At 38.8% G+C, this 14628-nt stretch overlaps 1 protein-coding gene across 3 annotated transcripts in view; it reads left to right on the top strand.

Moving 5' to 3' along the window:
• Nucleotides 1–14628, top strand: part of PRDM5 (PR/SET domain 5) — a 135087-nt gene that overhangs the window by 9647 nt on the left and 110812 nt on the right. For all 3 annotated transcript variants that reach the window (XM_084627053.1, XM_084627052.1, XM_084627051.1), the window contains exon 2: nucleotides 1199–1282. In XM_084627053.1, coding sequence (XP_084483179.1) covers nucleotides 1199–1282 — 84 coding nt within the window. The remainder of the gene's footprint in view (nucleotides 1–1198; nucleotides 1283–14628) is intronic.

Below are 14628 nucleotides of genomic sequence, written 5' to 3'. Positions count from 1 at the left end.
AGGACTTTTCATGATATCTTTTTAATCTCTCTCCTAGTGATCCTACCATTTTATACAGGTGACCGTATATCACCTGTATTTTTCTGATGTTTCAAACAAACCTTGTCCCTGAACTTTCCTTGTTTTTTTTCCCAGTTGGCCTTCTGTGAGTTAGTCTAAGAAAGTCACAGAGCATGGAAGCTGAAAAGCCACCAAGTCTGATTGAGTGTAGGGAGGCAGGAAAGGGACATGGTAGACAAGAACGTATATTTAAAAATGTGAACACGTACTACATAAAAACACTTTTTTATTGAACAACAGAAAATTATGCCACAGAACAAGGAACATAAAGCATTTCAGTTGGGATAATGCTTTCAACAAAAAAGTATTTTGCAGCCCAACAATATACAAGTTCTGTTGCTGCAAACTGAAGACAACACTATATTTATTATAATAAAGTCCTAGTTAAATGGTTGACCATGCTGCTAATGTGGTATGTTTGGGACAAAACTGTTGGGGGAACATATCAATTCAAACTTTCATGGCATGTGTTGTGAATAACAGGTAATATTTTACATTTTTTATTTTGTTTACATAGGCTTGAATTAATTTATAGACATGTACATGCTCAGTGCTACTTATACAGATTTTTCTGTATGTTCAGAAACATCGGTGTTGAGCATTTTGATTTGATACGTCAAAAAGCAGTGCTGTAATCACGCAAATAAATCTAATATAAACTCTATCGCTGCCAAATACTTTACCCTTTATAAGGATGCCTGTTGCAAAATACTTTCGTATAACCGTATGCAGAGATAATATTGGTGCAGACGTTTTGTAGTTCTTGATTAAACAAATGTGTCATGAATTTCAGCCTCTTTCAAAATATAGAAAAATATTATTTGCCAAATGGAGGATATATGTGGTAGGGAAAACTGTTTTAAAATAACAGTGTCACAAAATATGAAAAGAAAAAAACCAAACATATTAGCTCATTGTGCAATAATGCCTGTCGTTCTACATGATAGACACTTTTGAAAGTAGTGTATGGACTTTAAGTTTTAGCCATCCAGTTCTCAGCTGCAGCCCTGTTTAATGTGTGCTCCTTAGAAGGATGGGAGGCTGATAGAACAAAATGGTCTTTTTCTTCTGAAGCTAAAGGTGATACAAAAGATTGTAGTTTGGTAACTCATGCATTCTTTGTGTCATCATTATTTAGGGTGAAAAATTTGGCCCATTTGCAGGAGAGAAGCGAATGCCTCAAGAACTGGATGAAAACACAGACTGCAGACTGATGTGGGAGGTGAGATCTATGGCGCTGATTTTGCAGACACTTACTATCACGTGTAGTGTTTGCTACCATGAGTAATCCCAAAGTGATATTACACCCAGTAGAAAGCATTTGCAGAATTAGGCTCTTAATTACTATATTAAATAATTTATTAACTTCGAGGGACTATTTTGACCCCAAGTAGGAGTTTTTACAAAGCCTAACATCAATATAAATGTTTCTATGATTTTTTTTAAAATGTATTTTAAGGGAAGCCATTTCCTTTTAAGGGAATAAGGAATAACACTTAAATTCTGCTAATTTATGAGACCCTAAGAATGAAACTGATTGCCATCCATGCTGAGGAATATGAAAAAAGTAAACAACAAGAAAGGTGAAAAGCTGATTATGAACACTGCAGCCTTTTTTAAAAAAATAACAAAAATGTAAATTAGTGATAGAGTTAAGAAATGTTTATTCCTCTTCTTCTTATTATTTTCTTAAAATTTTAGCGTGACGGTGCCCCTTTAAAAGCTGAACATATTGCAATGGCAGAGATTAAAAAATTATATTAGGGAGCAGCTTTGTGGCCTCATCATTGGGTTTGAGTTACCTAGGATTAGGTCCTGTATTTGCTAGTGTTTTGAAAATTTTTTCAAACATTGTTACAGTCTAACATGGTTATAAGGCTTTTTTGGGCCCCAGCCTCATGCTGCTTTCAAACTGTTCCAGTTGTATTGTAGATCTGTGCTGTAGGTTAGTGGGTAATTAGCTCCTCTCTTCTCTCTATTCTGCAAGTGTAGAGGAGGATAAAGAAAGGAACTTGTAAAAGGGCCTAAAAATTGCAGAAGGGAAGGAGCAGTGGCTGCATAGCACAATCTCCTCAAGCTTTGGAGAAGCTTAGCTGGATGGGTGGAGCTCTGTGGAACTGATGGTAAGGAAGAGCCATGGAGCAGCTACTCTGTGGCATGCTCCCCTCAATGTCCCACAGGTTGCTACAGAAAAACTGCATTACTTTTATATAGCACTTTCCACGTTCAGGGTGTTTTAAGTACGGATATTTGAAAGCAGTATTCAATAAGTCTGGAAATGTTTTTAAATCTTCATTGATATGATTTGGGCACTGTGTTATACAGGTGGCTACCATTTTTTTTTTAACAACAATTGCAGTACAATATATAGCTGTGACAGGTTGGACTCCCCCCATCTGGGATGCCACCTGATGTACTGGGGTTTCACTGAGCCTCTCTTGCTCCATCAGCCTGGATTCCCTCTCCCTGTTTTACTGGATTAGGCTCTCCGGCCTCTTGCAGCACACACACACAGGTAGGGCACACTTAGATGCAGATACAGACTGAAGTCAGCTCTGTGTGAGGGGACTCACCCAGCACTCAAGTGCACAATCTTTTTGGGAGATAAACCCAAAATAATCCTGTCTTGCACTGTATAGAAAGATATGCACAGCGCAAGCTCATAAAAATTCATCCTCTCCCTCAGTGTAGAGAGAGATGTGCACACCACAGTTACCTTAGTAAATAAACAAAAACCACAAACTGAGCTTAACATACTAGATAGGTAAGAGATAAATTAGCAAATTCTCACCGAGTGATAAACAGGTTGGCAGATTCTTAAGGCACAAGTTGTCTTGGCTTTCCCAGGTTTTTATTCACAGGCTAAAAATCTTTCAAGCGTGGGACCATCATTTTCCACAGTTCAGTCTTTGTTCCTCAGGTGTTTCCAGGTGTGGTGTTGTAGGAGGAGTGAGGACCCCCCCCCATACTGTCATTTTCCTGCTTTTTATATCTTCTCCGCACTTGCTGGAAAGCTCTTTTGCTGTGACCTGGGTCAAATAGTTCCCATTGTGTAGTGCTATCTCTGAGAAGTTTCTATTGTACGCAGTTCCTGGGGTAATCCTTGTGCTTGTGTGCATTTCCTCAATAAGCCATTAACATTATTTGGCCTTTTTACTGTCATACCTGAAAGACTGCTTGTGGGTGTTTCCAACCTCAGGACATATTTCAGCAACACATAAATAGCCAAACTTCATAACTTCACACATGACAATAGCACATACAATCCAATTAGATATTACTGTCTAGCAGATCAAGACTTTTAGAATGACACCTCACAAGGCATACTTTGTATAGGACATATCCGAATTACATGACCGTGAATATTGGGGTGTCAGGGTGTCACAATAGCTTTATGATAGTCCAGCAGGACAGAAAGCTCTGAGCTGCAGCTAGACACAGTAGTACTAAATGCAGTACACAGTACTAAATGCAGTAGTTTTCAGATTCACTCTGTGCTCCCCTGATACTATTCCTCAAATGTAAGTAGTACACAGTTAGGCCCTGATCTTGTAATCAGATCCATGAAGGCAGAACCTTGTACCCATATGCAGCCTGTAGACCTGAATTTGATGGGGTAGTTTTTATGGCTCGCCACTGATTGTATCTGACCAGAAGATTTATAGGTTCTTATCCAATTCAGACTACAGAGTTCAAGAACTCAAAGAGCTCTATATCGGGAGAGGACTTTCAGGATGCTTGTCAAGAACATGTACTCTGAGGACAATACCAAATTGATAAAAATTTTATTGAAATTAACATAAGAATAATAAATGCTGTGAAACTTATAACAGCAAAACAGTAAAAGAATTCCAAAACTCCTGGTGGTAACATTTCTATTTTAAGTACCTTAACCTAACCTACTCACACCCTTCCTTGAGGACCCGGTTATAGGAGATGAAGGACCAGCCTCACTCCTGGCATGCCCGATTACACAATGGTTCTGGCTTCTCCAATGGTAAGGAATGTTGAGCTGATAGCATGATAGAAGATAGACTAGATAGTCTATAGAATATAGGAAAACTGGAAAAAGCACTCCCAGAAACCGAAGCTTCAGGAGCTAGAAGAACCTAGAAGAGCTCTCTTACAAGGTATTTTATAGGATCCTGACCTACGTAATTCAGGCCCAACCTACTATACCCAAATTTTATTTCCATGCCCTAAGAAATTTATGGGTACCCTTCTCCTATAGGTTAGCGGATTATGACACTTACTTTCTAAATATATTAATAAGGATTATATCACTCCCAAACTGCCAACCTAGGCTCTCTTGGTGAACTCTTAAGTGGTGGTGTACCCTGCAGTTACCAACTGGTTGTAGATGCCAGATAAACCTGTGATGTGGTGTGGATAGCTCCTCCGTTTGGTTCCCCTAAGTTCAGGGCCATTCTTATCTGTGCCAAAGGTTGCCAGCTTTTATGCTGACATTTTCATAACTGATTATACTTTTTGCTATATAGCAGATCTTACTGGATCTTACAGGCCAGTAGGCTTCTTGCATTTCAGCAAAACTTCTTATTAGAGGAAACATGCCTCAACACATCCTAAATTCCAAGGAATTAATACTGATAAAATATAAGAATAAAATGAATTAATTTCAGAAAAAGAAACATATTAATTGATACTGCTGGCTGGATTAGTAGGATATAATAGCTAGCAAAATAATCCTATGAGCTACAAGCCCTACAGAAGTTAACAATATCAGTAGGGCTCCATGGGATCCAGAAGGGAGTTAAATTCTGCTGGCATAGATCCAATTATAGGAATAGGGCTTCTACCAAGAAAATCCAGCCAAAAACCCCCCAACTCAAGCAAGAGAAAATTTCTTCTGTTCAGTGCATATTATTCTGCAGTTTTGATCTTGTTCTCTGTTAGTGCCCTTCAAAGTGACAATATGGGTGCTCCCTCCCTGAATATTTCTTTGCTAACCATTTACATGGAGAGAATTTTTTTTAAAGTTCAATGATTTTAGTCCTGTTATACACTAGACCCAGTGTAGCTTGGTTTGGAAGCTTGGCTTCTTTATGCCATTGAAGCTCTGCTTTTAAGGAATTTATACCCATAATCAACTTAAAATTTTAAAATTGGGCCTGCCTGAGGCAGGCAAACAAGTTCCTGTAAAATTTAAATGGAAATTGTCACTAATTTTTTTCCATGTAGTTTTCAATAAAATTTCATTTTCTTTTGAATTTGTAAAGCTCCAAAATTCCCTATTTTATTTTTTTCAGCATAGCTTACAAAATTCACTACTAAATGAAAACAGGATTTTTCACATTCCAGTTGTCATGCCTCAGTATTATGGTTGGCTTGTGGCTGAAGATGGGGAGGGGTAGAACAACACAGGCTGATTTCTCCACCGGCTTTCACCTCATGAGGTTGGAGGTATAAAGGTTACTATACTATCAGTTGTTTATTGTGTGGCAGCAGGCAACCATGTATTCAAAGAATTATCTATGCACTTACTAAAAGGGAAATGAGGCTTAAAAAAAAAAATTAGTATTAACATTGCCAGAGTACATGCACACTATAACCTGGTCTCACCACAGTCAAGCTATCTGTAAAAGCACACTATGAATCAGATTCTGCATAGCTAAACGACATGAGAGAGAATGCTAAAAGACAGTCTCATTATACCCCAAATCAGTATAAATCTAGTGATGTGGGAACTGCAAAAGGTTCACAGTTGGATGGTTTATTCAAGCCTGTGAAGGCCTTCAACACTGACTGGTTCTCATTTTGACTGTTATGAGAGAATGTATGCAGTGCAAGCACACCTATGCTCCTTCGTTGTATGAGTTGGTTCTATATTCCAGGAGAGCAACTGATAGTTGTGGTGTCATGACAACTGGCTTGATTTCATTGGCCTTCATCAATTTTAAAAAAGTATACATTTGATGTCAGTTGTGTACTGAATGCCCTACAATTTGGTATCATACAACTATCTCACTTTTTCACTGCATTTCTATAGGTTACCTTCAAGCAATAAGATATTCTACCTGGGGTAGACTTTAGAACACATTGGGTAGGTAAAGGCACCAAGATGAAGGCCTGCTAATTTAGGTTGCTTATGGAATGCAATAGCCTTTTAAATTCCTTGTTGCTGATGTTTATATTGAATGTATCCTTTCTTTATAAGGCAAAAAATAAAAGCCAGACACATGTGTTTACTGACAACATTAATATGGCCCCATTGATAGCAAACCAGAAAATGAGGTTTTTTTTGGAGTTGTTCTAAAACCCCATTGCATAACATCTTCCTCCAACCTAGTTTTGAGAGTCTTGAAAAGATTCCTGCATACCAAATTTTATGATTTCCTGGATGTTTGAATGCAGGCAGTTCGTGTTTACTGGAGTTGATCTGAATACAAGTTCTATAATGTAATTTTAATCCTGCTGAGTAGCCAGGAGTTGAAAATTGGGTCCAGGAATGTATAAAGTAAAAAGCAGCTGAACAGGCCAAATAGATGGTTTTCCAGAAACTCTGTAGGGCAGTTACAGCTTGCTAAGTTAGTAGCCATTTACTTGGACCAAGTGTAATATGAATACATATTTTAATGACTATTAAGGCAAAATTACTTTAAAGTGTAAATCTGTGAATCAAAATACTGCATTTTTGGAGAGGACACCTTTACATATGAGACTAAGAAGGAAAATGCTCTACTTTTTCATAGATTGGATAAATATGGACATTGACAGAACATGTTTTCTCACTGTGTCACGTGTGATCTTCGCCTCCATTTAGTGGGATCATCTTCTAGAAAATTCAGGGGAAATATAGTCTTTCTGCTGGGCTCACCTGAAAAAATATTACCAAGATACGTTTCCGGTGTTGCACCATACGTAGTGGTTTGTAATGTGGTCTGTGCTTGGTCTGTGATGAGAACAACATTCTGAATGAGATTTTGTAAAAGGTCAAACTGAGACAGAACTATACTTCCATGGTTTTCTTTGGTCTTTGTAAAATATAGTACTTTAAAGAATTTCTGTGTTCTAGTGATCTGCAGTAATTGTGTTAAATAACTTTCTGAGAATATCAATATTTGTGATTGTTATATATAGCAGAATGTCCTTATTCTGCCTGCAATTCCTATGTGACTTGTACTCTTTTGAAAAAGTCAAACATTTACACTTGCTCATTCAAGAGACTCTCTGAAGGATTGATACAAGAGCATCCTGGATTCAGCTGTCAAATTCAACTCAGTAAAAGCTACAGCTTGCAATTTATTATTGAAGAGTTAAGGGGGTGAAAAAAATGTAGCTTAGATAACCAAGTAGTTAGAAATCATTTAAAAAAATACAACTCAAACATTTTTCTCGAAGGTCATCAGTCTCTTGGACTAACTACATGTCATACTGTTTAGATGCAACTAATTTTTGATGATGATCTGTGAAAGAGAGCTTTGGCCTCATAATTTTTAGGGCCACACAAATGCCCTGATGGCATTTATACGTTCAATGCTGAAGTCCATCTGTTTTATTTAGAATATAATCCAAAGCATGGCAAATAAAGCAAAGTTTAAAATTGCCCAAAGGGAAAATAAAGGCAGAACAGAATACTGTTTGGGCATCGTATTATTTTACATAACTTTTAACCTCGGGAGGCTACTTTAATGTTACCCCCAGTATTTGTTTTCTGCAGGTTGTGTGTGTGGGGGGGAGGGGGGAGAAGGTGTTCTCTTGCATATGTTTTTCTCATTTTCCCAAAACCAAGCAAGTGGCTTTTCATTTTGAGTAATGTTGGAATATGGCAAACATTGTTTTAATATTGATTTTTGGCAAACATTAATGCAGAGAGGACTGGAAGGACTTAGTCCTTTCGAAATTTCCTGACAAACCATGAAGAAATGTTGGTCAGGGTAAGCTGGCACATAATACACTTATAGCAATTAACATTATATATTTTAGGTTTGGCTTCTGTCTATCTGCCAAGATAATGCTGTAAATTAAATATGAGAGGAGCAGACATATGCTAGAAATCAGTCTTCTTATGGGAGCTACTGCTTATGTTTATTTATATTAGAGAATGAAACGACCTTTTGTTTCTGCTACTTACTCTCAACACTGTTGCAGTGACAAATTGGTTACAGTTATAAGACCTGACTTCCATTGACTTTAGTGGGCTTTGGATCAGACCCATAATGTTTCTGTTCAAGGTATGAAAAATTGAAAGTTTTTAATTAATCTTTGGTAGAATTATATTATCTTTCCTGCTAATCAGAAATGTGAGCTAGAATGGGAGGAGTGCTCTTTATACACAATGCAACAGCTCATAATGGTTCTGAGATTTCAAAGAAGAAAAAAATCTTGAACTGAAGCTTGTTCTGTTTTCTTGCTCCGAGATTAATGCTTGCAATGTCAGTGAATTGTGATTCAGCAATGTAGTCTGCAGTTCTTCTGCGACATGATGGAATCTTCTTCTGATGCTTTTATTCTTTAGAGAATTTTTACATTTAAGGCATCTTCTAAAATGGTTTGATTTAATGGCTCAGTAGGCAGCTTTGTTTACTCCTCTTTCCAGAAATATTCGTTATCTATTTCTCCTGCCATCCTCACAATCACGCACATAAATGTATGTGCCTGTATTTAAAATTACCACCACATCCAAGCTCAAACATTGGAAATAGAGTTTCCAGTTGTTTTTCCCTTACCCTGATTTTAATTTTAATTTTCAAATTTTGGCATAAATTTTGAAACTTACAGAAATGCTTTTCGGTGGGGTTTTATGGCCATCCTAATTTGACCAGTAATAATTTTTCTTACTGCAGTTTTTCATCAGTTATTTAGTATAGATTCATGTATTTTATTAAGTGTTTGGTTTAAGCTTGATTTTTATCACCTTTACTCACTTCAGCTCTAATAAAAGATATTGACTTCAGTGGTCTTTGGAACAGGCCCATTGAGTAGCACCTTGCTGCACGTTTAGTTGAGTGATTTCTATGGGACTACTCGGAGGAGGTGTGGCTTGTTGTGAGTGAAGAATTAAGCCCTTAATTATTAAACGTCTTTAAAATATTAAATGTTTTCAAAATGGCTTTAAAATCAGGAGTTGATTGCATTAAGTGTTAGTACTCCAATTTAAACTTTGTTATAGTAGATCATACAATACATTTAAGTGGATCCTTATACATAGGGCCCTACCAAATTCACGGCCATGAAAAATGTGTCCCAGACTATGAAATCTGGTCTTTTCTGTACTTGTACCCTGTACTACACAGATTTCACAGGGGAGATCAGTGTTTCTCTAACTGGGAGTCCTGACTCAAAAAGGGAGCTCTGTGTGTGTGGGATTTGCAAAGTTATTTTAGGGGGGGGTCACAGTATTGCCACCCTTACGTCTGGGCTGCCTTCAGAGCTGGGCAACCAGAGGGCAGTGGCTGTTGGCCGGGCGCTCAGCTCTGAAGGCAGCTCCCTGCCAGCAGCAGCACAGAAGTAAAGGTGGCAATACCATACCATGCCAGCTTTACTTCTGCACTGCGGCCTTCAGAGCTCGGCAGCCGAAGAGAGGCAGCTGCTGACTGAGCCCAGCTCTGAAGGCAGCAGCACAGGAGTAAGGGTGGCAATACCATACCATACCCTCCTTCCTTCTGCACTGCTGCTGGCAGCGGCTCTGCCTTCAGAGCTGGGCTTCTGGCCGCCCAGCTCTGAAGGCAGAGCCGCTGCCAGCAGCAGCGCAGAAGTAAGGGTAGCAGTACCACAACTCCTGCTCCCCCATAATAACCTTGCAAACCCCACAACTCCTTTTTGGGTCAGGACCCGTACAATTACAACACCAGGAAATTTTAGACTTAAATATCAGAAATCATGAAATTTACGTTTTTAAAAAATCCTATGACTGTGAAATTGACCAAAATGGAATATGAATTTGGAAGGGCCCTACTTATACATCCTTACCTTTCTCTGGAGAAGAATCAGCAAGATATTAATAGAAATCTGAGAATTTTCTTTTAGAGAAATGAAATAGATCACATTTTAAACTGTAATTTTTATTACAGAGAATTTTCCCTTCTGAAAGTGTCCAATATCTGTGTAGTGTTGTATCATAAGACTTCATTGATATCAAAAGCTGGAATTTTATGAATGACAAGCAGTGAGGCATAGCATATTTCATGCATTGGGGGGAAATGAATGATGAGCAATCTCCTCCAGATGCGATTGTGTCTCAGTTGCAAGCAAACCAAGAATCACTGGATCAGGTGTTCCCAAGTTTGCTCTCAATTGATAATCTAATATCTCCTGTAGCAACATTAAAAAGCTAAGTCTGGATCCTGCAATCAGTTCTGTAAGGGCATATGTTTCCGGAACTCAGTGCAGTTCCTCATGTACAAGGGTGTCGTCTTGTTCTAGCTGCTTCATACTATCTACAATAGGAATTCTGGGTGGTTTTTTGTAGTTGTTTTTTTTTTTTTTAAAGCAGAGTGCAGTAAACAGTATTTTTCATGATCTCACTGTTTATATGGAAATATAGGTCTTTGCATTCTCACTTAATAAAAATCTCAAAAAATGGTCTCTGTATCCCAACTAATGTGTTTACTGCATGCAGTGCAGAGAACTGTCTGCTTATTGTCACAGGTGGTGTGTTGTTTTTTTCCTTCCCTGCCAGGTGCACACAGCACTGTATTTGCATTTGAGCTCATGTGCATATTTAAATAGTGTAGCAGAATGCACGACAAAGTTAAATAAAATTTGAAAAACTGGAGGTAACTTCATTGCAGGCTTAATAATGCCATCCAGCAAATGGCAAGGACCATGCTGTGGAAAGGTGTTAAAAGCAGCTTGGGCGTTATTATTTAGCTCTTTGAAAAATTGCATCTGGTAGCTTCTACAGTTGCTGGAGATGTGTGTTTTCTAGTACTTTTTGTAGCGGTACTGTGATTGAAACGTTGTTGCAGGCTTCAATGATCTCCAGCTTAGTCAGAGGGCAAAAAATCCTCCTGTATGAGGTCCCCATAAGTCTCAGTTACTTCATTTATTGTAAAAGAAATTTGACTGAATTAACTCAGTAATGTATTTGACACCATTGTGTTCAAGCTCAGATAGCTATTTTCCAGACATTAATATGAAAAGTGTTCTATCATCCACTGCACAGTGTAGGTTTCAGAGTAGCAGCCGTGTTAGTCTGTATTCGCAAAAAGAAAAGGAGTACTAGTGGCACCTTAATTTGTTAGTCTCTAAGGTGCCACAAGTACTCTTTTTTTTTTGCACAGTGTAGATATCTTCATACATTTTAGATATCTAATTATTTATAATGCTCTACTAGCATATTACCTAACTGCTGCTGATGCTAGAACATGAGGCTCAACCTGTCTGCAGATTTGCCCTTCTGTTTAGAGGGCTGCGGGCTGGGAGGATGGGGATCACGTCCTCTCTCTCAGTTAAATTAAATCCATTCTGCTCATTCATGGAAAGACTTTTCAATCAGAGCAATGATTTTACAAACATTACTTGATTGCCGTGTAATAGTGAAAGCACATGTTTTTTGGCCCAATTATTGAGTTCCATTTCCAGCTCTGACACTGACTTTCAGTGTGACCTCAGGCACATCATTTAACTTTTCAGGGCCTCACTTTATTCATGGGTAATATTGTAGATGCCTGAATACTTATTTACCTCACAGGGGTCTTGTGAGATTTAAACACTTAAAGTTTGGCCTTGTTAGGAAACCATTTTAAAAAAGCATTTCAGCTGAAATAATTGCCAACAGTTGTTTGAATCATTTTTAAAATCCTTTCTTGATGGACTACAAGGCCAGATATCACTTGCTGATTTTCAGGAATTGTACTTAAAACTCGGCATATCATTTTGCTGGACACAGACTAGACCCATTATTACCAAGCTGGAAAATATAATTTCAAATATATGTAATGATTCATGCAGTCAGGTGTCAGGACACGGTTTACTGGCAAGGTAGGGAACATGAACATATTGCCACTAGCAATATAAATGTTGTCTTCTTTTAAATAGGCTTTTTACAATCTCTTATGAATGGCCAGTATTTAGATATATACGTGGGGGTGTGGAGAATAGGCAATGCTGCGCTGTTAGACTCTTTGCAGAAGGCTCCCTCAGACACATCCAGCCTGAGTCTGTGATACATGTGAGTTTCCCTGGTTAAATATTCTTTCCTTCTTTTCCCCTTAAAAAAAAAAATCCATCGATTCCGTACAATTCCCTGTTGACAATAGTAGTGGCAGGCAGATTCTCCGGCAGCCTCTAGATGTGGGGTGGTTGGACGTATATGGAGCACATCACTTCTGGTCATAGATTCCAATGCCAGAAGGGACCATTGTGATCATCTAGTCTGATCTCCTGTATAACACAAGCCATCGAACGTCTCCAAAATGATTCTTGGAGCATATCTTTTAGGAAAACTTCCAGTCCATGACCCTTGGTAAATTGTTCCAATGGTTAATTATCCTTACTATTTAAAAAAAAAAAGTATGACTTATTTCCAGTCTGAATTTGTCTAGCTTCAACTTCCAGCTATTGGATGATGATGTAACTTTCTCTGATGGATTGAAGAGCTTGCTATTAAATATTTGTTCCCCATGTAGCTACTTATAGACTGTAATCAAGCCACCCCTTGATCCTTAAAGTCTTGTTTGGGAGTGTGTCATCATTGGTGGGTGGGTGGGTATAGGGTCCTTTGGAGCCAGGAAAGCCAGAAAACCGTAGTTTGTGTAGAAAGGGTTGGGGATAGGGTAGTGAGTATCTCCTAGCTGCGGGGGATTATAAGTGGGAGCCATTTTCCCCTGGGTGGTGGTGGGGAGAGGGCAAGTGTAGGCTCCATGTTCCCTTCCAGTATTGGCTCTGGAGGCTCCAGTGTCTGCCTGCCTGCCAGGCCCCAGCCTGATGAGGAGAGAGGCAAACTGCTGCATCTTCAGGACTGTTGCCCAACTGCTGCTTGGCACCATCTCCTCTCTTGCTTTCTCACTAGCACAGCTGGAGGAGCTGCTGTGGTGGGGGTGAGGTACTGAAATTACATAGTACATTTCTTATGCTTTCTTAATAGCACTGGTGGGGTATGAAGGAGGGGAAATCCCTTTGCTACAGTGGCAGCAGCTGTGGCAATTATGAGCACACCTGCAATACAGCATCTGTCTGAGTGGCAGCCATCTTAGTTCTGTCCCCTTGGATGGCTGAACAGTTTTACCAGCACATCTGAGCATAGGATTTTAGCACATATCTGTGAAACGTGTCTTTGAATGGCTCCTACTCCCCCAAACGTAACTTACTCCTGTGCTCCATGATCACACCACGAGGCATGGGGGCCAGCCGAAGGATTTTCGTGAAATGATTCTTGGAGGTATACCCCAAACTTAATTACTGACATCTACAGCGTCTGCATTTAGGTTCCCCATGCCTCAAACTGTAGAACTGGAGTCCAGCTCTTTGTTCCTTGTGATTGATTTGCATTAGTTTACAGTTTTAGGACTGTCTTTGCAAGGAGGCATTCTTTTATAAATAAAAGTTGTTTTCTTTCATGGGGCTCAGAGGCTAGGTCTGTTAAGAAAGGGCTCATATGAGCCCCCGCTGGCTCATCAGTGGGAACAGGGCGTCCGTAAATGTCACTTATCCGGTCCAGTGTAACATACAATGTTTTGAATATATTTTTCTTGACTTTTCGTGTGTTTCACATCTGTATATTTAATGCACCGTTATGTCTTTATGAGGTGAAAAAAAGCAATAGAAAATCTAACATGTCTTCAAGGGTTTTATGTGATTATTTTGGTCAATAGTTTCCTTATGTGTTAAATCCTTGATGCACATTCGCCATCTCTTCACGCGTTGGCAGGCACTGAGAGTGCCCAACTGAGATGATTGTAAAACTGAGATGAGTATAAATTCTTCCAATATAATTTGAGGATTAAGCAAATGAAAAAAACAGATTAAAAGGAAGGTAGAAGAACATATGGCTTTTATAGTAGGAACTTGATTGTTTCTCTTTTGCAACGTAAGTCAAGATCTGATGAAAACCTTTCTAGGGCCAGCTTGGTGGGCCTTCCTCACTCCCACTTTTGGTAGTTATTGCCAAATCCCAAAGCCATTAGTTTGTCTTTAATTGCTCAAAGATGTAAATCTGTGCTGTTAAACATTTTCATACAGAGATTGTGTTCTGTAGCTTACATATTTAGAACAGTGTGGGCATAGCAACGTAACTATTGTGGTGCTCACTTATGGCTTTCAGGTCTTTCTAGGCTGTGAGTACAACATAAACTTGTGCTATTGTGGAAATACAGAGCTTTCCTGTAAAGTTTGATTATGTAAATTCCATCTATATTCTTAATCCAAGCAGACCTATTTTGTCACCAAACCCCCCAGATGTGTTTTTAGAATGGGGAGTGAAGAATAATGTAGCCAGTTGAAACTACAGGTGGAAACATAGGTATTTACATTCTGCCAACCTGAGTTGGAATGTGGACAGAACACAAGGTATGCTTATGGGGAAAAAAATGCTATGGAATCTTTAGTGATCTCTAATAGCGCTTGGTTTTGTAGGATAAGAACATTTCATGCACTATACCTTCTGTG

This window comes from Lepidochelys olivacea (genome assembly GCF_965140295.1).
Source record: "Lepidochelys olivacea isolate rLepOli2 genome assembly, chromosome: 4".
NCBI lineage: Eukaryota > Metazoa > Chordata > Testudines > Cheloniidae > Lepidochelys > Lepidochelys olivacea.
This window is presented reverse-complemented; position numbering and strand designations above follow the sequence as displayed.